Consider the following 14,031-nt stretch of genomic DNA (forward strand, 5'->3'; position numbering starts at 1 on the left):
ATGGCTCCTTGAGGGCTTGGCACCCACACCTGACCGTCAGAGGAAGGAGGGAGAGCCGGTGAGGGAGGCTGACCCAAACTGAGGCCTGGTGCATCATCCCTCAGGAGAGGCAGGCGCAGAAGCGCCACGATACTAGGGCCCCCCTTCAGGACACACAGACCGCCAGGACAGAGACCTTCCCAGGACACAGCCCATAGAGGGCACAACCCTTAGGACCCCACCGAAAGGACAGGTGGTCCTCACACAGCACAGCCCCTGCAGGACTCCGGGCCCTCAGGTCACATTGCCCAGAAGACACAGGGGCCTCCCAGGACTCTCAGTCCCCCGAGAAACACACAGCCTCCCCAGGACACAGAGCCCCCCAAGACACGCAGACCCCCCAGGACACAGAGGCCTCCCAGGACACAGGACCCCCAGGACACAGAGTCCCCCCAAGACACGCAGACCCCCCAGGACACACAGGCCTCCCAGGACACAGGACCCCCAGGACACAGAGTCCCCCCAAGACACGCAGACCCCCCAGGACACAGAGGCCTCCCAGGACACAGGACCCCCAGGACACAGAGCCCCCCCCAAGACACGCAGACCCCCCAGGACACAGAGCCCCCCCCAAGACACAGAGCCCCCCCCAAGACACGCAGACCCCCAGGACACAGAGGCCTCCCAGGACACAGAAGCGCCCCCAAGGACATGTGCCCCCCAACAAGGCAGAGGCCCCCTGCAGGTCACAGAGCCCGCCCCCGGACATAGGGGCCCCCTAGGACATACAGCCCATAGAGGACACAGCCCTTTAGGACTCCACCGAAAGGACAGGTGGCCCTCACACAGCACAGCCCCCGCAGGACTCCGGGCCCTCAGGTCACATTGCTCACAGGACACAGTTCTCCTCCACTCTTAGGGTCAGGCTTCTGAGGGCATCCTGGTTACGGAGCTTTGTCCCCGGGCTAGGCTCATGCAGTGGATGGCTGCGGAGGCCTGAGTGCTGACCCTCGTTTCTCCTGCCCAGGGAGTCCTCTCCACTCCCCCTCCTCACCCTCCTGTCCCCTCCTGGGCTCTCCCTGTTCCCTGCGGCACACCTGATCTCCTAGGAGGTTCTGACACTGTCCCCTCACAGCCACCTGCCTCCACCCGTCTGTCATCCTCATCCCACCCTCGCCACTTGCCTGAGCTGGTGCTGACCTCTCAGCCATGGGGAGGAAGGAGCTGGACTCTAAGCTCAGATCACTGGCCCACTTGGGCCAGACCGTCTCTGCGTCATGGGCATCAAACACCTCGATTCCCCCGCAAGAGGGGCTCCTCCCTGAGAGTGACCAGGAGCCTCGCGATGGCAGAGTGAGTTGGGCTGCCCAGGTTGTGACTAGGACTCAGGGGCCCAGGTCCAAATCACAGAGCTGGGGCGAGACCTAAGTGCGGTCCAGGGGCTCAGCACCCTCTTCCCTGGAGGGCACTGGGTTCTCCTCCGTGCACCCATACTGGTACCTGCTGTGAGAAGTGTCACATGGGGAAAGGAGAGAGGCGTGGGTAAGGGGCATTTCCCTTCATTTCCCTGCTTGCCACCCTTGGGGCCTCCTTCAGTCCACATTTTACTCAGTCTCCCGGTGGCTATACAGGCCAGGGGCGAGGGCATGTGTGGACATCCACACACAGCGCTGGTTGTATCCTAACCAGGAAACTCAAAGCAGCCTTGCCCACCACAGTGGGTTGAATGGTAGCCCTCAAAAGATGTGTCCTGGGGGGCTGAGTGGGGAGGATGGCTTGAGCCTAGGAGGTTGAGGCTGAGGCTGCACTGAACTGAGATTGTGCCACTACACTCCAGCCTGGGCAATGCAGCAAGACTCTGTCTAAAAACAACCAACCAACCAACCAAAAACCAAAAAAAAAGATAGGTCCACCCAGAACCTGAGAATAGGGGCTTCTTTAGATACAGAATCATTGCAGAAGTAATTAAGGATCTCAAGATAAGATCATTGTGGATTTGGGGTGTGCCTTAAAGCTGAAGACTGGCACCTTTGGAAGAGACAGGAAGGGAGGAGATACAGGGGAAGGCCGCCGCTGGCAGCCAGTGGGACTGAAGTGCTCAGCCCTAAGTCAGAATCGCGGGCAGCCTCCAGGAGCTGGGAGAGGCATGAAGGGTTCTTCCCCAGAGCCTTCGAGCCTGGGAAGGAAGACAGGCTGTTGTCCAAGCCACCAGCCTCTGGGGCTTTGTTCCAGCAGCTCCAGGAATCCCGCCGTCCACTGATAGCTCAGGGGTCTCCATGTGGAAGACCTGAAGTGTGACTCGGAGTGAGGGACACGCCTCATCTTGCCCACCTGTCTGCAAGGCAGGCAGGAAGCAGTCTCACCTCTTGGGGTGGAGAGAATAGAAGTTACATACATACATTTATCTCCTGGGCTCCGGTGATCCTACCACCTCGGCCTCCTGAGTAGGTGGAACTACAGCTACACACCACCATGCCAGCTTAAGTTTTTATATTTTTAGTAGAGACAGGGTTTCATCATGTTGCCCAGGCTGGTCTTGAACTCCTAGGCAAAGGATATGTCCGCCTCAGCCTCCCAAAGTGCTGGGATTACAGGCATGAGCCGCTGTGCCTGGCTTAACGATGTATTTGTTTAAAGATACAACATTTTTGGACACACACAAACATATAAAGAAAACCAGGAGGATGGTGGTTTGCACAGAATTGGAGATGATGGTCACTCCTGGGGGCAAGAGAAGAATCTACAATAGGCCGGGCGCAGTGGCTCACGCCTGTAATCCCAGCACTTTGGGAGGCCAAGGTGGGCAGACTGCCTGAGGTCAGCAGTTTGAGACCAGCCTGGCTAACATGGTGAAAACCCATCTCCACTAAAAATACAAAAATTAGCTGGGCGTGGTGGCAGGCGCCTGTAGTCCCAGTTACTCAGGAGGCTGAGCCAGGAGAATCGCTTGAACCTGGGAAGTGGAGGCTGCAGTGAGCTGAGCTCGCACCACTGCACTCCAGCCTGGGTGACAAGAGCGAGACTCTGTCTCAACAACAACAAAAAAAGAATCTGCAACAGGGGAAGGGCGTGTGGTTGACTCTGAAGAACAGCCCCCAACGACACCCCCATCCCCGTGCTCAGAGCTTGTGCATGTGTTGCTTTTATACATGGCAGCGGGGACTTTGCAGATGTGACTACCTTAAGGACCTTGAGATGGGGAAGTTAACCTGGATGATCCAGGCGGGATCACAAGGGTCCTTACAGGAAAGAAGGAAGAGTGTCGCTGAGAGAGACCTGGATGATCCAGGCGGGATCACGAGGGTCCTTATGGGAAAGAGGGAAGAGTGTCGCTGAGAGAGACCTGGATGATCCATGTGGGATCACGAGGGTCCTCACGGGAAAGAGGGAAGAGTGTCGCTGAGAGAGACCTGGATGATCCAGGCGGGATCACGAGGGTCCTTACGGGAAAGAGGGAAGGCGGTCGCTGAGAGAGACCTGGATGATCCAGGCGGGATCACGAGGGTCCTTAGGGGAAAGAGGGAAGAGTGTCGCTGAGAGAGACCTGGATGATCCAGGCGGGATCACGAGGGTCCTTATGGGAAAGAGGGAAGGCGGTCGCTGAGAGAGACCTGGATGATCCAGGCGGGATCACGAGGGTCCTTAGGGGAAAGAGGGAAGAGTGTCGCTGAGAGAGACCTGGATGATCCAGGCGGGATCACGAGGGTCCTTACGGGAAAGAGGGAAGAATGTCGCTGAGAGAGACCTGGATGATCCAGGCGGGATCACGAGGGTCCTTACGGGAAAGAGGGAAGAGTGTCGCTGAGAGAGACCTGGATGATCCAGGCGGGATCACGAGGGTCCTTACGGGAAAGAGGGAAGAGTGTCGCTGAGAGAGAAGGCTGTAGTGTGACCACAGAGGTAGACTGGAGGGATGCAGCCGGAAGCCCGGGAATGCCGCTGCCTAGAGGCTCAGGAGGCCAGGGATTGACTCTCCCTGGAGATTCCAGAAGGAACCGGCCCTACAGACACCTTTATTTTAGCCCCTTCCTCCAGAACTGTAAGAGAATAAATCTTGTTCCTGTAAGTCTCTAACTTTGTGTTACTTTGTGATAGTTTGTATTAGACTGCAGAATGGCCCTCAAAGATATCAGGTTGTCATCTCTGGAACCTTTCAATGTGTTATTCCTGGCCGGGCGCGGTGACTCACGTCTGTCATCCCAGCCCTTTGGGAGGTCGAGGTGGGTGGATCATGAGGTCAGGAGTTCAAGACCATCCTGGCCAACATGGCAAAAACCTGTCTCTACTAAAAATACAAAAAATTAGCCAGGTGTGGTGGCAGATGGACGCCTGTAATCCCAGCTACTTGGGAGGCTGAAGCAGGAGAATTGCTTGAACCCGGAAGGCAGAGGTTGCAGTGAGCCAAGATCGGGCCATTGCACTCCAGCCTCGGCGAGAGAGAGACTCCATCTCAAAAAAAAATTAATAAATACGTAAAGAAGGTATTCCCTTGTTTTGGAAAAAGGGTCTCTGCAGATATGATAAAGTGAGAGGCCCTGGGACAGGAAAACTGTCCCGAATTGTCTGGACGTCCCCAAGTACCATCGCACACTTCTTCAGGCAGAGGAAGGATTGACCAACAGAAAACACCATGTGGGGACAAAGACGGAGACTGCAGTGATGTGGCCACAAGCCAAGGAGTGCCTGGGGCCCCCCGAAGCTGGAAGAGGCCGGAGGACCCTCCCGGAGCCTCTGATGTGGCCACAAGCCAAGGAATGCCTGGGGCCCCCCAAAGCTGGAAGAGGCCAGAAGGAGCCTCTGATGTGGCCATAAGCCGAGGAATGCCTGGGGCCCCCCGAAGCTGGAAGAGGCCGGAGGACCCTCCTGGAGCCTCCAGAGGGAGCCACCACACCTTGATCTCAGCCCAGTGACGCTGATTTTGGACTTGGACTCCAGAACAGTGAACGGAACACACTTCTGTTGTTTCAGGCCCCCGGGCTGTGGGAGTTTATTACAACAACAGTAACAGACCTTAAAACCCACTCCAAGGGCTTGGCAGGTAAGACTCGACTCCTTTCGCTTCAGCTGCTGTGCGTTGATAGTCATAACAGTACTGTTCATTCAGATGGACCCACGTGAACTGTTACATGTAGGATCCGTTTCACAGATGGAACCATTAGAGGGCCTTTTAAGAAGCCCATCACCCTCACCCCCAGCTGTAGTGGAACGTGGAGCAATGCTAAGATTTCAGCCTGGGCACGGTGTTTTGTGCCTGTAATCCCAGCACTTTGGGAGGATCACTTGAGCCCAGGAGTTCGAGACCAGCCTGGGCAACTTATGAAGACCCTGTCACTGGAAAAAAAAAAAAAAAAAAAAGGCAGGTGTGGTGGTGCACACCTGCAGTCAGCTACTCTGGAGGGCGAGGTGGGAGGACCACTGAGCCCAGGAACCAAGGCTGCAGTGAGCCAAGATTGCACCGCTGCACTCCAGCCTGAGCAACAGAGTGAAACCCTGTCTCTAAAAAAAAAAAAAAAACATTCAAGGCAAAGGAATCAAGAAACCAGCAGAGGGTGGTGATTGGTTTTGAGCAACACATGGAGTCTTCCTCCAGCTGAACTGGAAGGTCAGCGTCTGTCCGGTCAAGGGCACTGAGACTGGTATGCCTGCCTCTCACCATGGCCTACACAGCTATCTTCCTGTCACCTCAAAAGGCACCAAGAAAGATCGAGGCAGCCCCTGAGCACGCACAGCGAGGCACTGGAAGGCTCCTGTTGGACTTGACGGCCCCACAGACAAGGCCGCCCTGTGACTGAGGGGACAGGACAAGAGCAGGGTCCCCTCTGCACACAGGCGGGAGCAGTGCCCACCTCCCCCAGACGACCAACACTCCCATCCTGCTGGATGTGACTGCCACTTTCTACCAATGACACCTTGCACCTTGCTCCGTTTTTCTCACCTTCTAGATAAGAACTGAGATAGTAAGTCTCAGAGTCACACCTGCTTCCTGACAGCATCAAACAGAGTGCAGCAGTTGCCGTGAATGCTCCCCGAAACCTCCACGAGGCTGCCCAAGTCGCGCCCGTCCTCCCCGACTCCCCAGCACCCTCGGTGGGGGGGGGGGGCTCCGTGCTGCAGCAAGCCAGGGGCGTTCACGGCGGCCTCTGGCTAACAGCCCTGACGGCACCTCTGGGCTGCTGGGAAGCAGCCGGTCACCTCACCTAGAGGAGGGTGAAGGCTGGAGCAACAGAACTGCTTGGAGACCAGGTGGAGCTTGGAATCCCTCTGTGCGTCCGTCTCCCTCTCCACAGTGGCTCAGGGCCTCTGTGCTTCAGCAGGGTTTGCTGTCATCGTGGGAAAGTAGAGGAGAAGAAACAGCATCAGCTCGAGTTCAGCACTGCCGCAGGGTAGGGACGGTGGTTTTGTTTCTCTTTGAGATGGAGTCTCATTCTGTCACTCGGGCTGGAGTACAGTGGTGCAATCTCAGCTCACTGCAACCTCCGCCTCCCAGGTCCAAACACTTTTCATGCCTCAGCCTGCTGAGTAGCTGGGACTATAGACATGCACCACCACGCCTGACTAATATTTTCTATTTTTAGTAGAGACGGGGTTTCGCCATGTTGCCCAGGCTGGTCTTGAACTCCTAAGCTCAGGCGATCTGCCTGCCTCAGCCTCCCGAAGTGTTAGGATTACAGGCATGAGCCACCGCGCCCGGCCGGGACAGTGGTTTTAAAAGGCAGGTGCCAGCCTTTGTTAAGAGAAGAAAGGGCCGGGTGCGGTAGCTCAAGCCTGTAATCCCAGCACTTTGGGAGGCCGAGACAGGTGGATCACGAGGTCAGGAGATCAAGACCATCCTGGCTAACACGGTGAAACCCCGTCTCTACTAAAAAATACAAAAATCTAGCTGGGCGAGGTGGCGGGCGCCTGTAGCCCCAGCTACTCGGGAGGCTGAGGCAGGAGAATGGCGGGAACCCGGGAGGCGGAGCTTGCAGTGAGCTGAGATCCGGCCACTGCACTCCAGCCTGGGCGACAGAGCGAGACTCCGCCTCAAAAAAAAAAAAAAAGAGAAGAAAGATGTGTAAGAATCTGTAGATCTAAAGCAACAGGCCACACCTCTGAACATTCCATGGAAGCAGGAAGGGAGCAAGCCCCACTCCTGAGCTGAGACAGGTGGGGGTGGAGGGCAGGGTTCACACAGGAGATGGCTCAGCCTCTGCCCAGGGAGCACCCCACCTTCGCCAGGGCGGGAGGAGCATACGGCACCCAGTGCTTTTGTACACCCCTGCATGCGTGGAGCTGCCTAGGGCCTCCCTGTCACCAGCCCTCACTGCTGTCCAGCCCCTGCCGACAGGCCCCCAGGGGCTGCCACGGTCCTATGCGGAGACTTTGCTCAGTTTCATCCAAGGTTTCGCCAATGCCCTTCAATAGCTGAGGATATACGAAAGGCTCTTCGAGCAAAGGCTGGGGCCCCAGGGGGCTGGGGAGAAGGTCCCCGAGGCACACATGGGAGGGAGTGGACAGAAGAGCACAGGACTCTGCTGAGGTCTGAACGAGTCCCTCCAGAATTCATGTGTTGGAACTTAATTGCCAGTGTGAAGGTATTAAGAGCCAGGGCCTTTAGGCAGTGGCAGAACCTCCAGAACGAGATTCAGGACCTCATAGGAGGTGTGGTAGAGCCGCCTCCCTTCCCTTTGTCCTTCCGCCCCTCGGGCCATGTGAGGACGCAGCCACCGGGCACCATCTTGGAAGTGGAGACTGGGCCTCTCGAGACCCAAACCTGCTGGCGCCTTGAGCTTGCACTTTCCAGCCTCAGAACTGAGAAACAAATGTCTGTTATTTATACATTCCCCAGTCTCAGGTGTTTTGTTACGGCGGCGTACACGGACTAGGAATCTCCTGCTCCCTCCAGCCCCCACATCCACGCACTGCCCCACCCTCCAGGCCGGGACAGAAGTGTGTCCCGCCCCCGGGACAGTGACGACTCCCCGACCTCCAGCCTCCCCCAGGTGAAACAAAACCTTCACCTCCCCCTAATACAAGCAGCTTCCATTTTGCTTGTAAAATCCACATCTGACGAAGCTGTTCTCCAGCAAAGGGCAGACCTAGCGTCTCTGTCTCTGTCAAAACAAATATCATCAAGCCTGTCACTGACTTTTTTTTTTCTAGATTCAATATTTTGGCTAAATTCCTCATGAAAATTGCAAGCTACGAACCTTCTCTACTGGAGTAATTTTCACAGGGCAACTGAGTCATCATTGTGGATAATACATTTTGAGTCTTGATGTTTGGAAAGAGGGTCACAAGCACCTGGGACAGCATCTGGAGCTGGTGTTGACACTACGGACGGATCGTGTGGACAGACCGCGCCAGCAGTGGGGGCTGCGGGAGAACGTGATGACAAAGCTTCTCTAAGGTTTAATTTATATTTATGTCTTTTGAATATTCACCACCCGAACACACAGTCTTCTACTTAGTCCAGTCTGTATTAGGCTTCGTCTGGTTTTGTTCTGCCTTGGTTTGCTGGAGCACTTTCTGCCGTGAGCGTAACTCACTTCCTTGTTGCAGGAGTTTCCTGAGGGCTGTCATAACAAATCGCCGCAAACCTGGTGGCTTAAATAACAAATATTTATTTTCTCGTAGCTCTGGAAGCCAGAAGTCCGAAACCAATACTTTGGCAGGGCTGTGCTCCCTCTGGGAGATCTCAGGGAGGCTCCTTCTGCCTGTTCCGCTTCTGGGGACTTCTGGTGGTGTTTGCCTGGAGGGCCAAGGCCTCAGGGCGGCCTGTGTGTTCCGTGAACACCTGCAAAGGGCTCTGGGTCACAAAGCCTTGGGAAACTTTATTTTATTCCTTCTAGGACATTACTGGTACTCCTGAGGAGCTGTCAATTACAAAACAAGAAAAGGGAAGGAAGAGAAAAATACGCGTTTGGCCTGGTTTGATGTTGCAGCGGGAGGATCCGTTTTCTTACCCTCCACCATCATCGAGCCGGGAACTGAGGGAGAAGAGGCCCCTGCAACATGAGTTTCTTCAGTGTGGGTTCTCCTTTCCTTGCATCTCAGTGTCCTTGTGTTTGCAGCTGGGAGATCGGCCTCACCCCCACCTGTGGCACAGCAGAGAGAAGGACGAAGAGGTCCTCGCAGTGTGTCTGCACGAGGCTGGCCACCTCCCCTCCCCAGGCACTGTCCCCTCAGGGTTCCCCTTCTGTCCACAGACCACGACCCTGCCTCCCCACAGACTTTGTCCCCATAGCTGCCGTACCCAGTTGGCCAGACACCTCCAAGCCCGGCTCCACCCGCAGGGACCAGTGCTGCTCTCTTCTCTCTGGGCCTCAGTTCCACCATCTCTGGATAGAGGCGTTGCCCCTGATTCTAGGGTCCCTCACATTTCTTTTTTTTTTTTTTCTGAGACGGAGCATCGCTTGTCACCCAGACTGGAGCGCAATGGTGCGATCTCAGCTCACTGCAACCCCTGCCTCCCAGGTTCAAGTGATTCTCCTGCCTCAGCCTCCTGAGTAGTTGGGATTACAGGCGTGCGCCACCATGCCCAGCCAATTTTTGTAATTTTATTGGAGACGGGATTTCATCACACTGGCTGGTCTTGAGCTCCTGACCTCTGATCTGGCCGCCTTGGCCTCCTAGAGTGCCGGGATTACAGCTGTGAGCCACCGCGCCCGTCCCGGTCCCTTAAGTTTCTCAGAATCCACAGACTAGCAGCAGGAACTAGGAACATCAGGCATTTTCTCGCTTAATTTTTTTGGTTTAATCCCTCATTTGCAACTCCCAGCCACTGACAAACGTCCAACAGCGTGACCAGGGAAGAGGCTGGCCCTGGAGGTCTCTGCCCTGCTCTGAGGCATGCAGTCGGAGATAGGGGCTGCATCTCCGTGGGGAATCCCCGACAGCCCCTGGGCGCTCCTCACCAAGGCTCAGGAGCACGGCTCCGGTTTATCAGACAGGCACACGCCTGGGTGCCAGCTTTGAACTCTTCCCTCTCTCCTCTGCACTTCTGTTCTGGAAAAGGGATCCTTTCTCAACAGGCGACAACAGTTCAAGGATTCAGCCTTGTTGCCAGTGTCGTTTCTTAGCTCCGATATGTGATGTCTATACCAGGCAGTGGCGCAGTGAAGTAAAGGGCTGTAATAAATACACAAAATCTGGCCGGACGCGGTGGCTCACGCCTGTAATCCCAGCACTGTGGGAGGCCGAGGCGGGTGGATCACCTGAGGTCAGGAGTTCAAGACCAGCCTGACCAACATGGTGAAACCTCATCTCTACTAAAAATACAAAAATTAGCCGGGCGTGGTAGCACACCCCTGTAATCCCAGCTACTCAGGAGTCTGAGGCAGGAGAATCACTTGAACCCGGGAGGCAGAGGTTGCGGTGAGCCGAGATCATGCCACTGCACTCCAGCCTGGGCAACAAGAGCGAAACTCTGTCTCGAAAATAAATAAATAAATAAATAAATAAATAAATAAATAAATAAATACAAAATTCTAAAGAACCGGCCACCAACTCTACCAAGGGAGAAACGACTATACATTTTATTGTTGAGAAACATTTTCTTAAATAAGTGTTTTCACTTCATTCCTTTTACTGAAGCAGGTCTTCCTCGGCCTGTTGAAACTGCGTTGTTCAACGTAACTAGAGGTATCTTTGGCATTTTCTTCCCTTAGCTTCATAACTTGTAGAATATCTTGTACAAAAAAATGTAGATTTACAGAAAAATATGCATATAAATCACTTATTAATCCCAAAATGTAGTAAATAACTAGCAAAAACTTTATCAAATCCATTTCATACACAAACTGGACAGATCCGTTGCACATAAACCTCTACATCTGCAGCGTTTTATAAATTGGTGCTTTGACATTAAAAAGGAGGTTTACAAAAAGACCCCTCTCGTAATATCGATGACTCTAAATCATCCTACTACCATTGCTTCTCAAATTCCCTTCAATTTACACTAATCACTCCAATATCACCATTCTTACAAAAGCAGTTATTTTAAGGAAAAAGTTGCAGTGCAATCATGATAAAGTAACATTCAGAATATCATGTTACCAAGAGTTGAGCAGAGTACTAATTTTCCCTTTATAAACACACACCGAAAACAAGAGCTTCATGCACATCCACATAGAAATTCGAAGTCCGACAGTGTAGTGTGTTTCCATCACATGGAAGGCGTCGCACACATTCGCAAGCAGCGTTTGCTGAGAGAAACCGGAATCTGAGATGCATCCGCCAGCTGCCAGGGGTAACACTGAGTTTCTCCAGGAGAGATTCCACCGTGGTTCTTTTAGTGCCTTCCTTAAGAAATTTTGCAGCTGTTTCTGGTGCAGTTTTTGGGTGGGCTCTGGGGTGGGCGGACAAGCTTCACTTTGCGGAGGCTGCTCCTTTTGTGGGTGGAGCTGGTGGTGAGGGAGTAGGAACGGCCGTGCATCATCCTGGCATTGAGGCCGTTGGCCATCGAGAAGGACTTGAGGTGGCTTCTTAAGGCAATGGGGAGCGGGAGCTTGTCCACCAGGTGCACCGGTGTGCAGGACACGACCGCCCGGCAGCAGAGGTCTTGCAGGCTCAGCACTTGGGAGAGAAAAACGTAAACCCTGCTTAGTGGATGTCCCCGCCTGGGCTGGCCATGAGGGGTGGTGCCCACACCTGTTCTCCTGCCTTCCCGAGGCTCGGACACCCATGGCCCTGGCTTGTACATGCAGCAAGCCCTGCCACCACATCCCCTCTGCCCACGTACAGATCCCAGAGCTCCCTCATGAGCTTTCCGACAAAGCCGTAGTGATTACTTCTCTCAAATGTCTTGCTCTGAGAACAGACACAGTGGCCCTGAGGCGGGTCCCAGGAGGCAGACACTTATCCATGGGGCCACCGAACCACCTCGGCGTCTGAGGGCAGAGGGGGCCCCCAGAATAGCCCCAGGGCCTACCCTTGCTTGGCCGCCAGAGCCGGTCCATCCCATGCCGCAGCAGCACGATCCTGGCCAGCTCCGTGAACGACTCCGTGATGTTGAAATTGCACAGAGGGCTGACCTCAAAGAAGGTCACGCCCAGGCGTTCGGCGTAGGCCTGGGCCTGCTCCGTGGGGACCTGCCGCTTGAACGCCAGGTGCAGGCGGTTCCCCACCAGGATCTTAGGGACTCCAGGGGCATGCTAGCGGGCAGGAGAAAGGCGAGGAGCAGGGGTTACTTGAGTGAGATTTTGTTGTCATTGCAAAGTGGGTGCTCTGGGCTGAGGAACCCCCCACGAGTTCATGTCCACCTAGAACCTCAGCATGGGACCTCGTTTGGAAAGACAGTCTTTGCAGACGTAAATAGTTACAGTGTGGCCCCGCTGGATTAGGGCCCTCATCTAATGACTGGTGTCCTCGGAAGAACAGAAGACACGGACACTCGGAGGAGGCCGTGTGACGCGGAGGCAGAGACTGGAGCGGCGCAGCCACAAGCCGGGGGGCCCAGGGTTGCTGCCACTGCCGAGAGCTCGGAGCGGCGGCTGTAGGGAAGCAGCCCTGCCAACACCTTGGTTTGGGGCTCTGGCCTCCAGAACCGTGAGCGAACGCATTTCTGTCGTTTGGGACCCCGGCTTGTGGTCATTAGTTACAGCAGCCCCAGGACACTCACACAGTGGGCTTGGCGCGGACCACGCCATGTCGCCGCTGCCAGGTGGGCTGGTCTGCGTGCCAGCGGGCACAAGCCCCGGTCACTGGTGGTCAACCCAGCCCGACCACAGCAGGGAGTGAAGCAGGCCAAACCGTGGGGCCTGACCCCGTGCCGAGGCACCTCGTGGAGGCTCGTTTTGCCTGGACCAGCTTCCTGAGCTTTGGTGATTCTCTGTAGCTACACTCATGAGCCCAGCCCTATCCAGTGCTGTGCTGAGGTGAGGCACCCTCCTTGCTGCTGGAACCCCATCCAGTGTCCTGGCCCATGATCCGTGTGTACCCATGAGCCCTGGAGGGCCCGGCCCTGATTCCTGGCCTGACATCCTCCCAAGCCCACAGGGATCTTGGGCAGTGGCGTTTCTACAACGTACCTCATCAATCTCCTTAATCCATCGATCAATGCCGTCGAAAGACCAGCGGTTCGCAATGTCATAGACCAGGATCACACCCTGGGGGAGAGGTCACAGGCTCAGCACACAGAACACAGATGCGGGCACAGCTGCGGCCATGCACGCAAAGACATACAACTAAATCACTTCCTTCTTTTAACACAAAGTACATAATTTTGATTTATCACCCAAATGATCATTTCCAATGATATTTCATAAGCTCAGTGATAAACCCTCAAATGTCACAATGAGCTGGGGACTAGCACTCACACCCACGAGCCACTCCAGGAACACAGGACACAGGGGCACCACGGTAATCACCACCTCTCGAGGAGTGCGGCCCACTCACCTGGATGGATTGCACGCATACACATGCACATACACATGCAGTTCACGTGTGCACGCGTGTGCATATGTACGGGCAGGCACACATATACACATACAGCTCACACACAGGCACTCATGCACAGACGCACGCACAGTGCACACACACGCAGTTCATGTGTGCAGAGGCACGCACATATAGAGGCAAGCACACACACATTACACACAGAGGCAGGCACTCATGCACAGACACATCCACAGTGCACGTACCTGCACACGTGCACACACACACACTCATGCACAGACGCATACACAGTGCAGGTACCTGCACACACGTGCACACACACACACTCATGCACAGACGCATACACAGTGCAGGTACCTGCACACACGTGCACACACACACACTCATGCACAGACGCATACACAGTGCAGGTACCTGCACACACGTGCACACATACACACTCATGCACAGATGCACACACAGTGCAGGCACCTGCACACACACTCCCATAAATGCATGCTTACTCCCTAATGCTGATGAAGTCTTTCAAGCAACCAATCACTCTATGTATTTAGATTCTTGGTACCAATTTACACGTAAGCGTAACCACCTTATCCTCCAGTTATCCATTAACAGATGGTAAGTTAAGCATTGTAAACGTTATCATTCAAAGTCAGTTTGATCTCCCAGCTCGGG

At 54.7% G+C, this 14,031-nt stretch overlaps 1 protein-coding gene and 1 long non-coding RNA gene across 2 annotated transcripts in view; one reads left to right on the forward strand and one right to left on the reverse strand.

Moving 5' to 3' along the window:
• Positions 1-7,773: 7,773 nt before the first annotated feature.
• On the forward strand, positions 7,774-9,958 carry LOC140708741 (uncharacterized). Its single transcript, XR_012088960.1, has 2 exons — positions 7,774-8,368; positions 8,811-9,958. It is a non-coding gene; the product is annotated as an uncharacterized lncRNA (long non-coding RNA).
• Positions 9,959-10,477: 519 nt separating this feature from the next.
• RAB40B (RAB40B, member RAS oncogene family) overlaps positions 10,478-14,031 on the reverse strand; it is a 40,478-nt gene continuing 36,924 nt past the window's right edge. Inside the window, exons 4-6 of the mRNA XM_008013378.3 lie at positions 12,990-13,067; positions 11,891-12,113; positions 10,478-11,535 (exon numbers count right to left, since the gene is read on the reverse strand). Of these exons, the coding sequence (XP_008011569.1) occupies positions 11,264-11,535; positions 11,891-12,113; positions 12,990-13,067 (573 nt within the window). The 3' untranslated portion in view covers positions 10,478-11,263. The remainder of the gene's footprint in view (positions 11,536-11,890; positions 12,114-12,989; positions 13,068-14,031) is intronic.

Source organism: Chlorocebus sabaeus, chromosome 16 (assembly GCF_047675955.1).
Source record: "Chlorocebus sabaeus isolate Y175 chromosome 16, mChlSab1.0.hap1, whole genome shotgun sequence".
In the NCBI taxonomy this organism is placed as follows: Eukaryota; Metazoa; Chordata; class Mammalia; order Primates; family Cercopithecidae; genus Chlorocebus; species Chlorocebus sabaeus.